This window comes from Mus caroli, chromosome 15, assembly GCF_900094665.2.
Source record: "Mus caroli chromosome 15, CAROLI_EIJ_v1.1, whole genome shotgun sequence".
In the NCBI taxonomy this organism is placed as follows: domain Eukaryota; kingdom Metazoa; phylum Chordata; class Mammalia; order Rodentia; family Muridae; genus Mus; species Mus caroli.
Window position 1 is genome coordinate 89,103,460 of NC_034584.1, and position 16,718 is coordinate 89,120,177.

At 42.0% G+C, this 16,718-nt stretch overlaps 1 protein-coding gene across 5 annotated transcripts in view; it reads right to left on the reverse strand.

Annotated features, from left to right (window-relative positions):
• Nell2 (neural EGFL like 2) overlaps positions 1-16,718 on the reverse strand; it is a 297,672-nt gene that overhangs the window by 128,278 nt on the left and 152,676 nt on the right. For all 5 annotated transcript variants that reach the window (XM_029469874.1, XM_029469878.1, XM_029469877.1 and 2 more), the window contains one exon: positions 16,070-16,198. In XM_029469874.1, the coding sequence (XP_029325734.1) occupies positions 16,070-16,198 (129 nt within the window). The remainder of the gene's footprint in view (positions 1-16,069; positions 16,199-16,718) is intronic.

Sequence of the window (16,718 nt, forward strand, 5' to 3'; positions counted from 1 at the left end):
ATGGGGGACTTTTGGGATAGCATTGGAAATGTAATTGAGGAAAATATGTAATAAAAAATATTAAAAATTAAAAAAAGTGTGTCTTGGGAAGCAATGTAAATTTGCAGTATCCTTAGATAATGGTGACTAGAACTGTCTTAGTCAGGCTTTCTATTACAGTGATATACACACCACCAAAAGCGACTTGAGGTAGAAAGGGTTTATTTCAGCTTATAAGTCATAATCCATTATGAAGGGAAGGGAAGGCAGGAACCAGGGGACAGGAATTGAAGCAGAGGCCATGGAGTGGGGCTGCTTGTGGCTTATTCTGGGATCATGTTTAGCTACCTGCCGGGACCGCCTGCTCATGGGTGGTACTCCCCACAGTAGACTGGGACCTCCCACATCTATTAATAATGAAGAAAATGTCTCCCAGACTTGCCTAGAACACGATATTATGGAGGTATTTTCTCAGTTGGGTTTCTCTCTTCCCAGGTGATACTGACTAGCTTATGTCAAGTTTATACAATCCTAAACAACAGAAGGACTACAACCTTGATCTACTAGCCATGGATATGTGTATAAAAATTTAATTCAAAAGAAAACTATACAACTAAGGAAGACTGAAAAATCTCCCAGTAAGGATGGCAAAGAATAAAAGGATGGCACTCAGAATATAAGTGGGCAGCGTCAGCTTCAGGTCCGTTCTGGATGCCACCTTACAACAGAAGGTGATATTTGTATGATACATAGAGGGAAGCTGATGGGACTTGCACCCAAATATGTCATGTGATGTCTTACCTTAACATCACTGAAGGTCACTGTCTCACATGTTGGACCTGCCTAACATCCTTCTACATATTCCTTTCCCAAGTGAACTATGGATTATACTACTTGCAACTCAGCACTCACATCCATAGAAATAAGTATCATAAAGTCAAAGAAAACAAACATTTGAGGGAAAGATGGCCAGGAGAGTTAAATACTGCCAAGCAAGATATTGACTAACAGGTATCTTGTCTAACAATACAGAAGTTACTGGGGCCCGGGTTAGCCTGGTTTGTGGGAGGTATGGGAGTTGGAAAATCTAGAGAAAGGAGGAAGAAGTGGAAATTTCTGGTTTCTTTGGAGACTCAGTTGTGTCATCTGATTTCTTTCTGGAAACTCTCTTATGAGAAGATATTTTTGCTAAAGCAGGCACGTGGGAGGGTTACTGCGGAGAACAGACATGAGGTATTTTTCTGAAGCGACCTTGAAGTAGAGCATATGATGTTTTGCTTTGCTAGAGAGGATGCTTGAGAGCACACATGATGTTTGGAAAGGGTATAAATATCACCCACAGACAGTGGATGACACTGTGTGGCATTGGTTCTCCTTGCCACTCTTTGCTGATTATCATTTGCCATGACTCTGTAGAGAGAAATGCACCAAAGAACTTATGGTGGTGTTCCTGGGGCTATTCGATGCTTCAGCAGACTAAGGATGATGGAAGAGCCTCTCCATTGCTTCTGGATCAAACTGCCATTGCTGATTCATGAATGCCATTTACAAGTGGATTGAGCTACCACTGCTAATTTGTGTGAACTCACAACTGATATCCTGACAATGCAAATTGGATTCACATCAAAGAACTATTCCTCTTTGCCCTATTAACCTTTCCTTTCCACTCCCTCTGATGGGTGGTGGGCTAGAAGGGAGGTGAAAGCACTTAAGTGCACTTAGAAATTTAGGATTTTGTAAAACAAAAGCATACAGGAGAATGTCTAATTGGAAGAAATAGAGATAGTAACATAGATTACCAATTGAAGAAATGTAGCCAGGAAGGGGAAGAAAAGTGATGTCATAGAAGCTGGAAGGGCTGTGGAGTAGAGACCCAAGCACACCGTGATGCAGGTGGGAAGGACAACCAGAGAGAAGCAGGAAGCTGATATTGAGGTGACAGTGATTGTACCAAGTTTCCTCTGAAGACAGAAAGAGATTATGTGTGGTTCTCAGATGGGTCGGTCACTCGTGGGAGATGGGAGAAAGGGTATGGATAGAGTAGGCGGATAGCTGAAATAGAAGCAGGAGGAGGAGGACCTCATTGTCTATCCACTGAGAGTAAGAAGGGACAGCCCCTGGGGATGGGGAGGTTGAGGAAAGGAAGAAAACCGAGGTAGGATGACCCCAAGCTTAGGGCAGGACCGGCTAAGGGTGAGCACTGCAGTGTGTGCACTGCAACAGCAATCTTCATGACTTTCTTGTTGTTGATGTTGATCCTGAATTCTGTATTCATTACGCCTGAACACTAGAGCAACCTTGTGACACAGAGACCGCAGACACATGTCTGCGTTCGTAGCCAAGGAAGACTGGCCATATTAGAAGTTCCTCAAATGTCAATGGTAAGTCAGTGATGATAAAGCTGGAGGGAGATCAACCATGATGACCCATGGTTCCCCCACCATCCAGTCCATTCTTCAAGTTCAGTCCAGTAACTTCTAACAAAGCCTACTGTTGCAAAGCACACCTAGGTATGCCCCATTCATTCCTTTCTATAGTGCTTCTCTGTCGTTTTAAACTGGATTCACATTGCCAGGCAGGCAGGAAGTCCCTGTCCCCCATTAGGCATTTTCCTGCCCTCTCTGCCACCCACATCTTGCATATTCTCCTTTGTGGCTGGTTAGTTGCTGTCCTGACTGGATCCAACTTGCTTCAAATTAAGGAAAAGACAGGCTTACTTGAAACATTGCCTTGTTGTGCTGAACTTTAGGATTCATCAAGTTTAAGAACATTCTTTTCAAGAAGGCCTATCTTTTTCTTTAAATACTAAAAACCAATTTAACAATTATATATTTGTTTGCCAGGAAACAAGGATTTCAGTCCTTATAACACTGAAATTGCTGCATACTGGGAGTTACTAAACTGATGAAAACATTCGATCAGAGCCTTTCAGGAACAATATGTAGACACTCCAGTTCCCACTGGCTCATTTAGACATAAATCACTGACTGAGCAGCACTGCTAAATTTGGCAATTCTAATCAATTTTTAATGTCATCTGGGAACGATGGTTGCCCAACAAATCAGTATGCATAGGTAGCAACAGAATTGTGGTCCCTCTTCACCACACTTCTGTCCAAGGTATGAACACAAAGTTTAATTTAAACATAGTTTCTTTCAGAGCCCATCCTCCACAGGAAAGGGCAATCACTTGGAGTGCCATTAATACAGAATTAACATGGTTTTGTATTTAAAGGAAAAATGAATGGCTCCTTATATATTATTAAAACCCAGAGGTCCATTTTTATATCACACCAATGAATACGGACTAGAATTTAGACTTAGCATGCTGATGTCTGTTCAATAGTACTTTGTGCTCATTACAGGCAACACTGGCCTCCCAACTGTCGCTGTATCAAAACACAAAGGACTCTTTTCCTTTGGTATACTTATTGGCCTAATCAACCTAGTGCCCTCTCTGTCACACAGGTCAAATCTGTTCTTCTCTGAAGCTTTCGTTTTGTTTCTATCTGCTTCCTGGGATCCGGTTCTTGTTGCTCATAAGTTTTTCCTAGCTCTGTTTGTTGCATAAATACTGAAACCAGCATGGCCTCTAATATGACACACCAACCATCTTGTCCCATGTCGCCTCTTTGTCCAACCTGAACTCATTTCCAGCTTCATTATTTTCCTGTCATTGGCCATGCCCAAGCACTGACCGTCATTGCCAATCCATTTTTATTAATGGAAACCCTGAAGAATATAATGATCGTACTATATGTTAGATTTGATTCTTTTTGAAAACTCATGAATAAAAAGAGGGAGAGAATTGTAAAGGGAATATTAATAGTTCATTTTGAGCAACCAATTGTTAATTAGCCTCGAGCATATTTAACAAATGTATGTAGAACATGTGACTTGGTTTCTTTGAAGGGAAGATGAAGTTGGCATTTATAATTTAATCTCTCTGCATACCTGATCTTCAGCTTAATAGCACTGCAAAAAGACTTTTCCTATAAGTTAATTTTTAAAATTATTAGTCATATGTTCTGCACATGTCACTTCAAATGGATTCTATTCTGGGAAAGGGCTTTTTCTCCTTTAGAAATTTGCATTTCTATAATAAAAAAAACCCCAATGAATGACTCTCTATATAATACACCTGCAACTGATTTGTTTAGAATGAATTGCTAAGTTCCAGCCAGGAATTTTCTCTCTGATTTTAGTAAACAAAATATGCTTAGGCAATTATCAAGTTTTTAACCCATTTCTTTACACATGCACACACATATGCAAAAATGAATCCTTGAGGTTACATTTAAAGATAATTCATAGAATTTGCAAAATGAACAAATTATATATGCTCTATACTCAGAGACAAATTAGAATATAATTTGGACCAAAAGAGAGTTTGACACAGTAATTTGGCCATAGAAGCCATCTGTAATAAATTAGTTACTGAAATAGCTAAAGACCTTAGTAGAAATGGCTTCAAATATGGGATGATTTCATCATCTAAACTCTAAAAAGAATATTTTCTCAACTTCTCATTAGTGATATAACATTTTAATTCCCAAATAAAATGTTGCATAATACCACTGACATTGGAAGTAATAAATATCTGTGAAAGTATAAATTCAATGACAAGCTTTTGCTAAGAACTTATCTTACTGGAAGATATTTTACTAAAATTAGGTATGGTTATGTTTTCCCCTAAAAACCTCGTGAATCAAAATCCTCCTTATTAATAGATAAACAGATTGAGACTCAGATACAACAAGGGCCCTATACAAGCTCACTCAGTAACTAGCCAGCATAAAAGCAAGTCTTAACCAACATCATCAGCAACCATTTGTCACAGATGGACAGAAGTTAGGTTTATTTTCATAAGCATATTATGTGCAGTTGTCTACTAAATACTCAAATTTCTTCTGATGCATTCCTTGGCTATGAGGAAAAATGAAATTATGAAAACTGCAAAAAAAATGGGTGGAGATGAAAAATCATAGAGAGGAAGGGAGCTCAGAACTAGAAAGACGAACGCTACATACTCTCTCACACAACTGTCATTGAGTTCAAATCTCCTATTTGTGGGGTTTTTTTCCCCACCATTACGCTGTGATTTCCCATCACAGAGCATTCACAGTAGTTCCATGAACCCCTGTAGCATTTACGTGCTGATACATAAACTGTCCTTCACCCGTGCACAGAACCAAAATCCCCCAAGGAAATCAAATAGTGGAAGTGGACACTCGGAGTGGGAATCAGAACCATAAAGCCATATTCATTTTCTCTACACAGTTTAAACCAATGACTCTCAACTGATGGAACTTTGGCCCTCAGAGGAAATACATAAAGTCCTGAGATGTTTGTGGATCTCACAAAGGGGAATGCAGACTGCCACAGGAGTTATTGACTACTGGGGGTTAGAGACTGGACCTGATGCTAAACACCCTATAATCACAGAATAAGCCCACCACAAAGAATTTCCAGACCAAAATGAAAGCAGTTCAAGCGAAAGCTTTGTTTTAAACTGAAACCATTCTGTTACATAAGTTGAGTATTCCATCTTCTTAGGCAGAGCAAATTAACTAAAGACTCGAAAACAATGATTTTCTTCTTTCAAAACTCATCATTAGAAGGATATAGATACAGAACATAACTGGAATAGCCTTTTGCAAACTTTAATCTGTATAGGATCATTTGGAAAACTTGGAAACCTGCCAAGACTCACAGCTCACCTATTTCAGAAGAACAGAGGTTGGGTCCTGGAGCACGCCTCTGTTAATAAGCTGAACAGTGTGGTTCCAGGGGAGATTGAGCCTCTCTCAAGAAACAAGGTAGGAAACTGAACTGTATATGGCTGATAATGAATATAAACCCTGTGAACACTACATTCCTCTCCAGTTTAGCATATGGTGGGAAAGTGCTGGCAAGCCACCTATTTATTAAGAGAAATTAATGTATTATTCCATGCTTTAAAGCAATGTGTCTTGGTTTTTGTGTACATGGGGTGGGGATCACCTGGAGATCTTATTACTACGCAGATTCTGACTCAGGAGTCAGAGAGAAAGTATAGCATCCTATATTTTTAATAGGCCTCTAGGTGATGCCTTGTCCCTACACCCCGTGTTGACTACCTAGTACCAAAGTTAATTTGTTTTCTTTTTAAAAACAAAACTGCCAAGAGTATAAAAACAGGAAGACTTTTTTTGTTTTTAACATGGCACAAAACCATCTACTACAGTTCTCATTTGCAACAGCAAATGGAAAATGAGTGTACAATTTAAATGTTAACTCTGATGGAAAATTGTCTTTAAGAAGTACAAGCCTAGCAGGTTTCTCATCATGACTTTATGACTAACACTCACGTCTAAACGTGATAGTTTCCTGATGAAAGACTACATTTCCCAGCTTCCCTATTGGACTACAGGAGTTGTTTCCACTCTTATATGGGGCTGCATCCTATCTTCCTTTGTAGACATATTAGGTGTCTTCACATGTTGGCGATAAAGATGCTCCCTTGCTATTAATCAATGTGGTCCAGCTTAAGGACAGACCAAGCCTCTTCTTTCTCGCCTCCTCTGTCTCTCTACAGCTGACTCTTAATAATCTAACACCAAGCACATAGTGAGCTCTCAGTTACTTAGAATGAATGGGTGCTAAACAAAGTTTTCTTTATATTAAGCCTGGGATAAGTTGTTCATAAACCCTTGTCCCAAGGGCTTGAGACCCACCATGGAGAGAACAAAGTACTCTATATACCAGCTAATCACTATTGATGACTGAAGTCCTCTTTTTTTTTCTTTGTAGCATCTTGAGTAATTGTGAACTCCAATAAGTTCAATCTGCATATTGAGTGAGCAGTGCATATGTAGGGATGGATATTGCCTACCCAGAGGGTCACATGCTGTGGCACACTGGTTCAAAGGATATTTGATGAATGCTTCTTCTAATGCCTTTGAGAAACCATACACATGAAGAAATTCAGAAAATCTTTTTCTTTACAAAGTTTGATTTTTTAAAAGATGTAATCTTTATTTCGTATTAGAGGAGAGAAACAAGTTTTACATTTAAAAATACAAATAAAAAATCCCACCTCTCTTCAGATATTAATGTTGAATAAGTATAAAGTGGTTATGCATGATCAGATATTGCTTTTGAGGCAGCGAAACCTGTGTCTGGCGGGAAGTAAATGAACAAGTCAAGAGTAGCTGCCGGGACGTTCAAGTCTAGTAATTCAGCAGAAATGCTCAGAACTTTCACAGTGAGCTCAAGTTCATGGGAAGAAGACAGCCCATGTTGAAGATTCTACAAGGCTGACTTGAAATACTACAGATCCGGGCCACATGGGAGCTTATTCAGACTAGCAGACAGTTATTTCCACTTCTGTGTGTGACCTCACATCCTTTTGACTATGAGATGAAGATTCCTGAAATATATTGACTGAGCAGATCTCTGATATGGTCAGACCCCCTGATATGGTCAGGCCTCTTCTAGTCTGATCAAGGTAGTGGTGGCTTAAATAACAATGGCTCCACATAGGCTTGTAGGAAGTGCACCATTAGGTGTGGCTTTGTCGGAGGAAGTGTGTGACTGGGGGTGGGGGGGGGAGTTCAGCTTTGAGGTCTCAGATTGTCAAGCTATGCCAAGTGTGTCCTTCTCTTCCTGCTGCTTATCAGTCTGGATGTAGAACCTTGGCTACCTCTTCAGCACCATGTCTGCCTCTATGCTGGGATGCTTCCTGTCATAACCAAACCTCTGAACTGTAAGCCAACCCCAGTTAAAGACTTCTTCATAAGAGTCGCCATGATCATGCTGTCCTTTCGCAGTGATGGCAACCCTAAGACAAGGGAATGCCTTCACTGTTGGTCTGCTTGGCTCGGGATAATGGTTTTCTCTTGTTCTTAGGGAGATGGGTCTAAGGCAGGCTCTTTGGGTTCGCTGGCTTTGGACTCAGATTACAACTGTAGTATCCGCAGCTCTGGCAGCTTTCCTCTGCCTGGACCTTACCAACCACAAACCCCAAGACTTGTCCACTTGAACAGCCCCACCAGTTAATTCCTTACAATAAATCACGCCGCTTCTTTTATCTGCAAGATCTTGACTGTACGACATTCTTGCATGGTTTTTCTTTCTCTCTCTCTCTCTCTCTCTCTCTCTCTCTCTCTCTCTCTCTCTAAAAGAAATGTTATCCTAACATACCGCAGAGAGTGCATCATTAGCCATATCTTTGAAAGCTGCCATATCTGTTAGGCTTCCCTAATTAATCCCACAGGGCTTCGTTCTCTGGGCCATTCATCCTGGCTGTATTAGGAGGCCTCTCATTAGTTCCAGTAAGGGCTCTTGGGCTTCATTTACAATCAAAGATTTCTACTCATTCCATATTTTCCTTCCTGTCCTGGTAAAGAAACTCTTCAGGGCCCTCGCTCTGTTTATTCTTAGAGGAATCAACTCAGGTGCCTCAACATTCCAATACCTAATGCTATGCTGATATCATCTGAGTCAGGAAGTGAGGACTGAGAGAGTGAGCTGTGAGATGCCAGGTAGCTGAAGACAAAGAGGAGAGGGGAGGAAGGAAGGGAAAATGGAGGAAGGGAGTGGAGGGGAAGTAAGGGAGGGGAGGAAGGAAAAGGGAGGGGAAAAGGAAAGAAGGGAGAAAAAGGGGACAAGGAAAGGAGGGAATGAAGGAAGGAAAGAAGGAAGGAAACAATGAATTGAGAGAAAGAAAAAATAGAGGAGGAGAAAGGAAATTCACGTGGCCCTAACTCATCATATCTCTCATTCCAAGGAGCTATTTTACAGTGGGACTGCAAATTTACTCTTCCCTTGAAATTAAGAAGAAATTAACATAGCTGCATTAAGAATATCTTTATAAAGAAAAATACATAGGATTCTTGTTTGTGAAAAACTGAATTAGGTAAGGTTCCTAACTCATAAATGAAAAGTGGCAAAAAGAAAGATGAAGGAAGGAAGGAAGGAAGGAAGGAAGGAAGGAAGGAAGGAAGGAGAGAGAGAGAGAGAGAGAGAGAGAGAGAGAGAGAGCAGGCAGGCAGGCGGGCAGGCGGGCAGGCGGGCAGGCAAACCAGCAGAGCTTGAAGACAGGTGCAGGTTGCATGAATTTGAACCCTGAATTAACTGGTTGCTGTCTCAGCAAATGATCTTGGGCAAGTCATTTAATTTCCAAGACTGCACTAGGAAAGAAAGGGCAGGGATGATGTCGGGAGAGAGATGGAAAGACTGTAAGAGCCAGAAGCGGCGGCGACAAAGAGGCAGCTTGAATGGACATGATGGTGAGGCTGTGCACAGAGTCTCTCTGTGGCTGTGGCGGCATGCACGGGGTCTGTGAAAGACCGAACTGGAAAAAAAATCTCAGCATAGAGAAGGGAGGTGAGTAAAAAATCCAGGCTAGGACAGGGAGGTAAGTCAGTTTCCTTTTAAGAGTGTGGCCCTTGGTGAGCAGAACACAATGATACAGTGGGGGGAGGGGACCTCACAGGTGAGGAGAGATGATAGTGTCAAAGCATCATGAGGGCCCAGGCATGTCCAATTGAAAATGAAAACCGACATGTAGCCGAGGACCGTTCTGAAAAAATTCTGGACAAAGGGAAGACATCACATATGAACTAAAAAGAGATGAAATGAAGCATAAGTGCTTAAACCTGTAGTAAGAACTCACTGGAGACACACAACAGGAGATGGGGAGAGAAAGATATATAATTTTAAAGGGGAAATGAGGTGAATATAGCATTCACAGGAGACAGAAACACCAGTGTATTTTCAGATATCTTAGTTCTTTTATATCTAAATGCTGGGCAAGCTGTGAGGTCATAAAGTTCCCAATTTTATCCTGCTGGCAGTCTGTCTGTCCCTTGTGTTTCTGCTGGCAGTCTGTCCCTTGTGTTTCTGATGTTGTTTGTCAACTTGACATCAGCTATGGTTTTCTGGGAAAAGGAACCTTGATTAAGAAAATGCCTCCATCATATTGATACATAGATGAGTCTATGGGGCGTTTTCTTGATTAGTAATTGGGGTAGGCAGGCTCAGCCCACTGGAGGCAGAGCCACCCTTGAGCCAGTGGTCCAGAGTCGTACAAGGAAACAGTCAGAGCAAGCCATGGAGAGCAAGATGTAGGCAGAGTTCCTCCACGGTGTCTGCTTCAGTGCTTGACTCCAGGTCCCTGCCTCGGCCTCCCTAAATGGACTACGACCATGGTGTGGAAGCAAATAAGACCCTTTTTTCCCAAGATGCTTCTGTTGTGGTGTTTTATTACAATGATTGACAACCTAACTGGTATCCTGTAAAGTTCCATTAAAAACCAAGAAGGGAAGTAACTTAAAAGGACAGAAGCAGAGGGTTGGAAGCAAAGTCCTTGAGGTCTCCTTCCCCCCCCCCTCTTCTTGAGACCCATGTCTTCTGTGACATGCTCTTTAGAGCTACAAACTGGTTCAACCGTCACCTCTGCAACCAAATCAGGGTTGTTCATGTCCCCAGTTGCATCTGGCAGCTTCATTAGCAAGGATGCCTTTTGGTCATTCTGGGCTTTTCTTGGTCACCCAGAAGTAGATGTACCTTTATTGTGTCTGCCAGAAATTGATGTGTGAAAAATCCATTCTCTAAACCCACATGCTAGCAGTTCTAGGGGGTGGGATCCTTGAGGAGACATGAGGAGTTCCAGTAGTTTATAAAGGGGAGAATGGAGGGAGCATATTTACTTGGAATCAGCATGTGGCCTTATCATGAGGCAGGAGGGAGACTTTTACCAGATGTGAGCAGGTGTCAGTGCCCTGCTCTAGGTCCTTCACAGATCCCCAGCTGGACAAGGCAACACAACTTCTATAACAGCAACTTCTGTTGCTTGTAAAGTAACTGGTCTTGGGTATTCTGCTGTAGCTACAGAAAATATGCTAAGGAGTATCCAGCATTCCCTTGGGATCTGCTCTTCTCTGGGGGTCTAGGGAGCTGCCCTCTCCACTCTTTCTCCCGATATTTTATCTATCACACTACTTTTGTAATTTTTTTAATAAAATACTCAAATATTCCTGAAAATTCTCTAAATAATTCTTTCTATCTGCTCAAGGGCCGTTTACATACTTAATGTTGTTGTCTATCCAACTGTCACTGAATGCCACATGCACTCATATTTAATCAAATATGCCATAAACAGAACTAACCTAAGACCATTTCCTCAGCCTCCCCCTTAAGTGAGCCTCATCAACATTCACCTACTTTTGACTCAGAGCCAGAGAATCAACTTCCGCGCCTTCTTCCTCACCTCATCCACTATCACCAGTCAGTCCTCAGAACCTGGTAGTTTCACCTCACAGATGCTCTTAAGGGTGCCCATTTCTCCATTACCATTTAAGTAGCACCAGTTCCCAGCGGGCTGTCTTCCCCCATTTCTGCCTCACAGCTGAGGTGATTTCCTTTAAAATAGGTGACCAAAACCTTTGTGCCTCAATGAAACTCTGTTATGGATTGAAATGTTCAAGTGCTGGAACACTTTGTGCAGGTACCCGCGTATTGTGGGGTGCTCCCTCTACACCCCAGATTAGGCACAGACCAAGCACCAAATAGTGATTTCCAAGGGCAAAATAAACACAAAGAGATCCTTTGTTAGGCAAGGAAAAGAGAAAAGGTGGATGAACCTGAAGTGGGCAGGACCAGCAGCAAGTAGCTTCACCAACTGTTAATTTTAAGAAGGATAATGTGTCAGAACGAGCTAGGATGGGTTGGGAAATTCTGAGTGCGTATTCTAATTAGGGTAGGCAACATAATGAAATTTGATTGCTGGACCTTGGTATTTGATAGCTGGACCTTGGTGATCAGCCTCAGGAATGAGTCAGGTATTACAAAGTGGCCAAATAAGGAAATGGACCTTGGTGGTTAGCTTTAGGAATGTAATTGCAAAGTTTAGCAAGGGAGAGGGAAAGGGGAGGAGTGAAGCCTGCCAGTGCCATGTTTGCCATGCTCAGACCTGCCAGAGCCCTTGACTTTGTCTCCAGAGGCCGTCACTGTTCGGGGAGACTGTGTAACCTTTGGGATGGGGATCCTAGACGCAAAAAGCAAGTCACTTATAGAGAGGCTCTTCAGGCTCTTACACTGCTTCTTTTGTTTTTTTAATATTAGGTATTTTCCTCATTTACATTTCCAATGCTATCCCAAAAGTCCCCCATACCCTCCCCCACCCCACTCCCCTACCCACCCACTCCCACTTTTTGGCCCTGGTGTTCCCCTGTACTGGGGCATATAAAGTTTGCAAGTCCAATGGGCCTCTCTTCCCAGTGATGGCCGACTAGGCCATCTTTTGATACATATGCAGCTAGAGTCAAGAGCTTCGGGGTACTGGTTAGTTCATAATGTTGTTCCACCTATAGGGTTGCAGTTCCCTTTAGCTCCTTGGGTGCTTTCTCTAGCTCCTCCATTGGGAGCCCTGTGATCCATCCAATAGCTGACTGTGAGCATCCACTTCTGTGTACACTGCTTCTTGTGCTGTCTCTGCTTCCTCACTGTCTACATCATGTAGCAGCTGCTCCACGTTCCAGCTGCCAACACTGAACCACGCCGTCCCTTGAGTCTGCTCTGTGAGGAGGACGGTAAAGATCACTCTTTCTCTTTAAGGTGCTGTTGCCAGGTGTTTTGTCACAGTGACTGGATGGATGAGGAGATGCATGTGGCAGCCTTTGGCATCCATTGCTCTGCTTCTCCTCCTGCCTCTCAAGAGCACCGCTGCCTCTTCCCTCTGACTCACTCAGTCTTCCCTTTATCTCCTAACATGCTTCTTTCCTCCCAAGAAGCCTGGCCCTTCCACGTAGGAGATTCCTTCTATCCCATCTAAGGCTAGCTGGCTTCACTCACCCTTCACACTTCAGAATTAAACTCTGCACAAAATTTTCTGAATCCCAACACTTACCTAGACTGAGTTCCTAGGTAATCTATTTCTCTTTCAAGGTGCTTGTCACATATTAGTAAAATGTTTTTAATAATAAATTTGTTGTCTTTTCTGCCTGAGATAGTATTACCCATGAGCATCTCCACGTATGCCTTCACATTTAGCACTAACCTTGTACAAGAATAATAAATGTTTGTGTGGTGAATAAATCAACTTTAGCATTCACTGATGCTGGAGTAGCGCTGAACGGGCACACTACAGTCAAAATCAATAACCACAATTATAGCTGGAGCATTAAAACAACCTCACAAATTTAAGAAATAAAATTTATGTCACTAACAAACAATCATTCACTTACTTTTAATGTAAAATTCTATTTTGTTTTCTTTACAGGGCAAGGCTCTAGCAAACCAGAGGGTGATAAGTAACATCAACAATCAAAATATGTGTTATGTCTAAAAAGTCAATCAACAGTTAGCAACAATGTTAGGACAAAAATAGAAGGCGAATTTGTTAAGAATATGTGTGTGTGTGTGTGTGTGTGTGCTATAGATGAGAGATAGATAGATTGATATATAGTTAAAATATAAATTTTCAACAAGAGACTAAGCCCCAAGAGGCTGAAGATGTAGCTCTGTTGACATAGTCTTGCTTAGAGTGGAGGAGGTCATGATTTTGATTCCCAGTACTGTATAAAGCAGATGTGGTATTGCCAGACTAAACTTGTAAGGTCAGAGCTTTGGTTGGTAGTGGCATATAGTACAGGAAGTTCAAGGTCATCCCTGGCTATATAGGGACTTTAAGGCCAGACTGGGGATACATGAGACCATGCCTCAAGATAATATTGAAAGACTGTTTCCCTAACTAGACCAATACAGTGAGAATAGCCAGAAGTACAAAAGGATTAGATGCCCTCATGTATAAAAATTTCAAAGTCTCTACAACATCTTTCCATCATTTTCTCAAGTTTTGGAGGTTACATCTTCAAATAACCAAGAACAAGGTTATAAAACACCTCAGCATTATACACTCAAGATATAAACCACCATATGTGAATACAAGCTTGCAGGGGAACAAAACTGGAAAAATTTTAAGCAGAGGATGTCTTTAAATCTCTAGCTTCTTAGATTGCTGCCCATCTCTATAAATGATAACAATATCTATGTGTTGCTTAACCTCCAAATTCTGACTCCCCTGGAGTCCTTTGTGAGTCCTACACCATTATAAACCATCTGCAAGGCCTGTTGGCTTCTGCTCTGAAAATACACTGTGAACATTCACCCTCATCACCATCTCTGTCATTTTTCTGACTTACGCCAGGCCATCTTTTTTTCCGAAACTTCTACCACAGCCCTTTCCCTGATCTCTCCGTGAATATACAGTTCATCTCCCACATTGCCACCAGTTCATTACCTGTCCCATATCAGTACAGGAATATCTACATGGAACCATGGCCTTATGTCCTTACAAACCGGTGACCTGTGCTGGCCCCACTAATTCTCCAACTGAAGCTTCTACTTTGCTTTTCCCATTACATCATTTTTTCTCTGTCTCTAAAGCATTCCAAGTTTACTTCTACCTAGGACTTTTCCTTCCAGTTGGAATGTGCTGTCCCCCATGTTTCTAAGTCTTTATCTTATCATATGAGACCTGAGGGACAGCCACTTCGAAGCCTCAGCATCCTACTTCGGTGAATCCCCTGTCACTTCCAGCCCACCATCTGTTTCACATCGTTTCCATGATTTCCTACCACTTGCAATTACGTTCTCCATGGTTACCAGCTTACTCTGTTCTCCTCCTCTTAGACTGTAGAGTTCCTGAGCATGCACATTTAATGGTTGTGCTCACCATTTGCTGCCCAGTGCACAGGAAAGTGCTTGCTAGATTCTGAATGCTCACTGAATACTTATTACAGAAGTGCATACAGTTAACAAAAGAATCAGCTAAAAAACAAAAAGATCAGAAGATCTAGGGTAAAGAAGACATATGTGTTTGCATCATTCACTGGTTACATATGCACATTAATGATGCCAGGAGAGCTCATTACATATAAAGGTACTTAACTGTTGTGATGAAAATCGATAATTTTGCTAAGAAAATTCAACTCTACGTTCAGTAAGGGAAAAAAATCACTAAGTAAAAATCCATTCCTTGCCTAAGATCTATTAAAATAACTTTAAATAAATTTGCATTATTAATGGGGAGGTGGAAAGCCATGAAACCTTCCTTCTGCATAAACGAAAGGGCCCCTTCAGGGCTGAATAAGAAGCACTGAAAGAAATACTTGATCCAAAGGCTGCTTTAAAAGTGAATACCAATTCTCATACAGAGAAAATCTACCTAATTCCAAGGGATACAGTACAAGGTGTTTTCCCCAGAGCCAGCCAGTTCTCAAAGGAATCAAGAGGCTGTTGTCACCACATACTCTCTACCTCCAGGGACCTGGGGTGTGAGCTTGATAGCTGCTCGGTAAAATGGAACCTCTAAGTCCCCCAGGGACCCAAGGCCAGCAGATTGGCTTTCTCCTTTGGCCACACATGAACCCGCGGATGGTTTGGTTTACATACGAGCCCCTCGGAAGTGTAAATTCCAGCATCACAGGGCCTTTGCGAGTCTACAGGAACACAGCTGGAGCCAAATAAACTCTGTGGTCCATTCACTGTATTTGCATCATCTCTGTGAGATAACAAACCACCTTGAATATTAGGGGTTTATTTTATGGTTTTGTTTTGTTTTGTTTCCAAATAAGCAAGACATGATATTTTCTATTGGGTCTATTTGCTGAGAAAATAGAGCATGCAAATGACCACTGAGGCTGCAAACAGCAGCAATTGAAAGTAGCAGTAGACACTGTATCTTCCTGGTAACTGACTACCTTTGTTACACAACAGTGTCTAGAAAAATCCAACTGTGATTCGGACTATGAGCCATGGCGATCATGTCAATACGTGAGCTACCTGAATATCTCATTATGAAAAGGAGAAGGCAATTTCACAGTGAAGACATTGTTCTAATTCAAGGGACAGCCACATTAGCTTATTAGCAGATAGCTGAAAAAGTCTAATTTGAAAGATAATTATTTTAGCTGATTAATATGCTTCATATTAAACTCACTGCTTCTAATGGGCCCATCATCTTGACAACCTGGGAAATTAATAAATTTTACATGCAGAAGTCACAGTGGATTTTACAGTCAAGCTACACATGAGTATAGGATTACCTTCACAGTAGGCGTTGTCCTCTCGGAGAGCCCGAAAACCATCCCTGCAGCTGCACACAGCCCTGTCGTTCAGGTTCCTGCAGACCGAGTTCTCCATGCAGGTATGCTTCTCAGAACAGAAGTCATAACCTGGAAGAAGAGCGTGTTAGGATAAATAAGTCTGTGAAGGGACAAGCTGCTCCAGAGCATACTTTATTTATTCTTTTCTATTTTTATTGGGAAAATTTTTTCATACCATATATTCTGATTATGGTTCCCTACCCCTCGCCCAATTCCTCCCAGATCCTCCCGCCTTTCCATCCACCCAACTCCATGTCTTCTTTCTCTCCTTCTCTCTTTAGAAAATAAACGACAGGCAAAGAAAAAACAGGCAAACAAACTAGAATTGAAGGAAGGAAGGAAGGAAGGAAGGAAGGAAGGAAGGAAGGAAGGAAGGAAGGAAGTTCTAGGCAATGGTGGTATACACTATTAATCTCAGCATTCAGGAGACTGGGAGGCAGAGGCAGAGGCAGAGAGGCAGAGAGGCAGAGAGGCAGAGAGAGGCAGAGAGGCAGAGAGGCAGAGGAGAGGCAGAGGAGAGGCAGAGAGGCAGAGGCAGAGGCAGAGGCAGAGGCAGAGAGGCAGAGGCAGAGGCAGAGGCAGAGGCAGA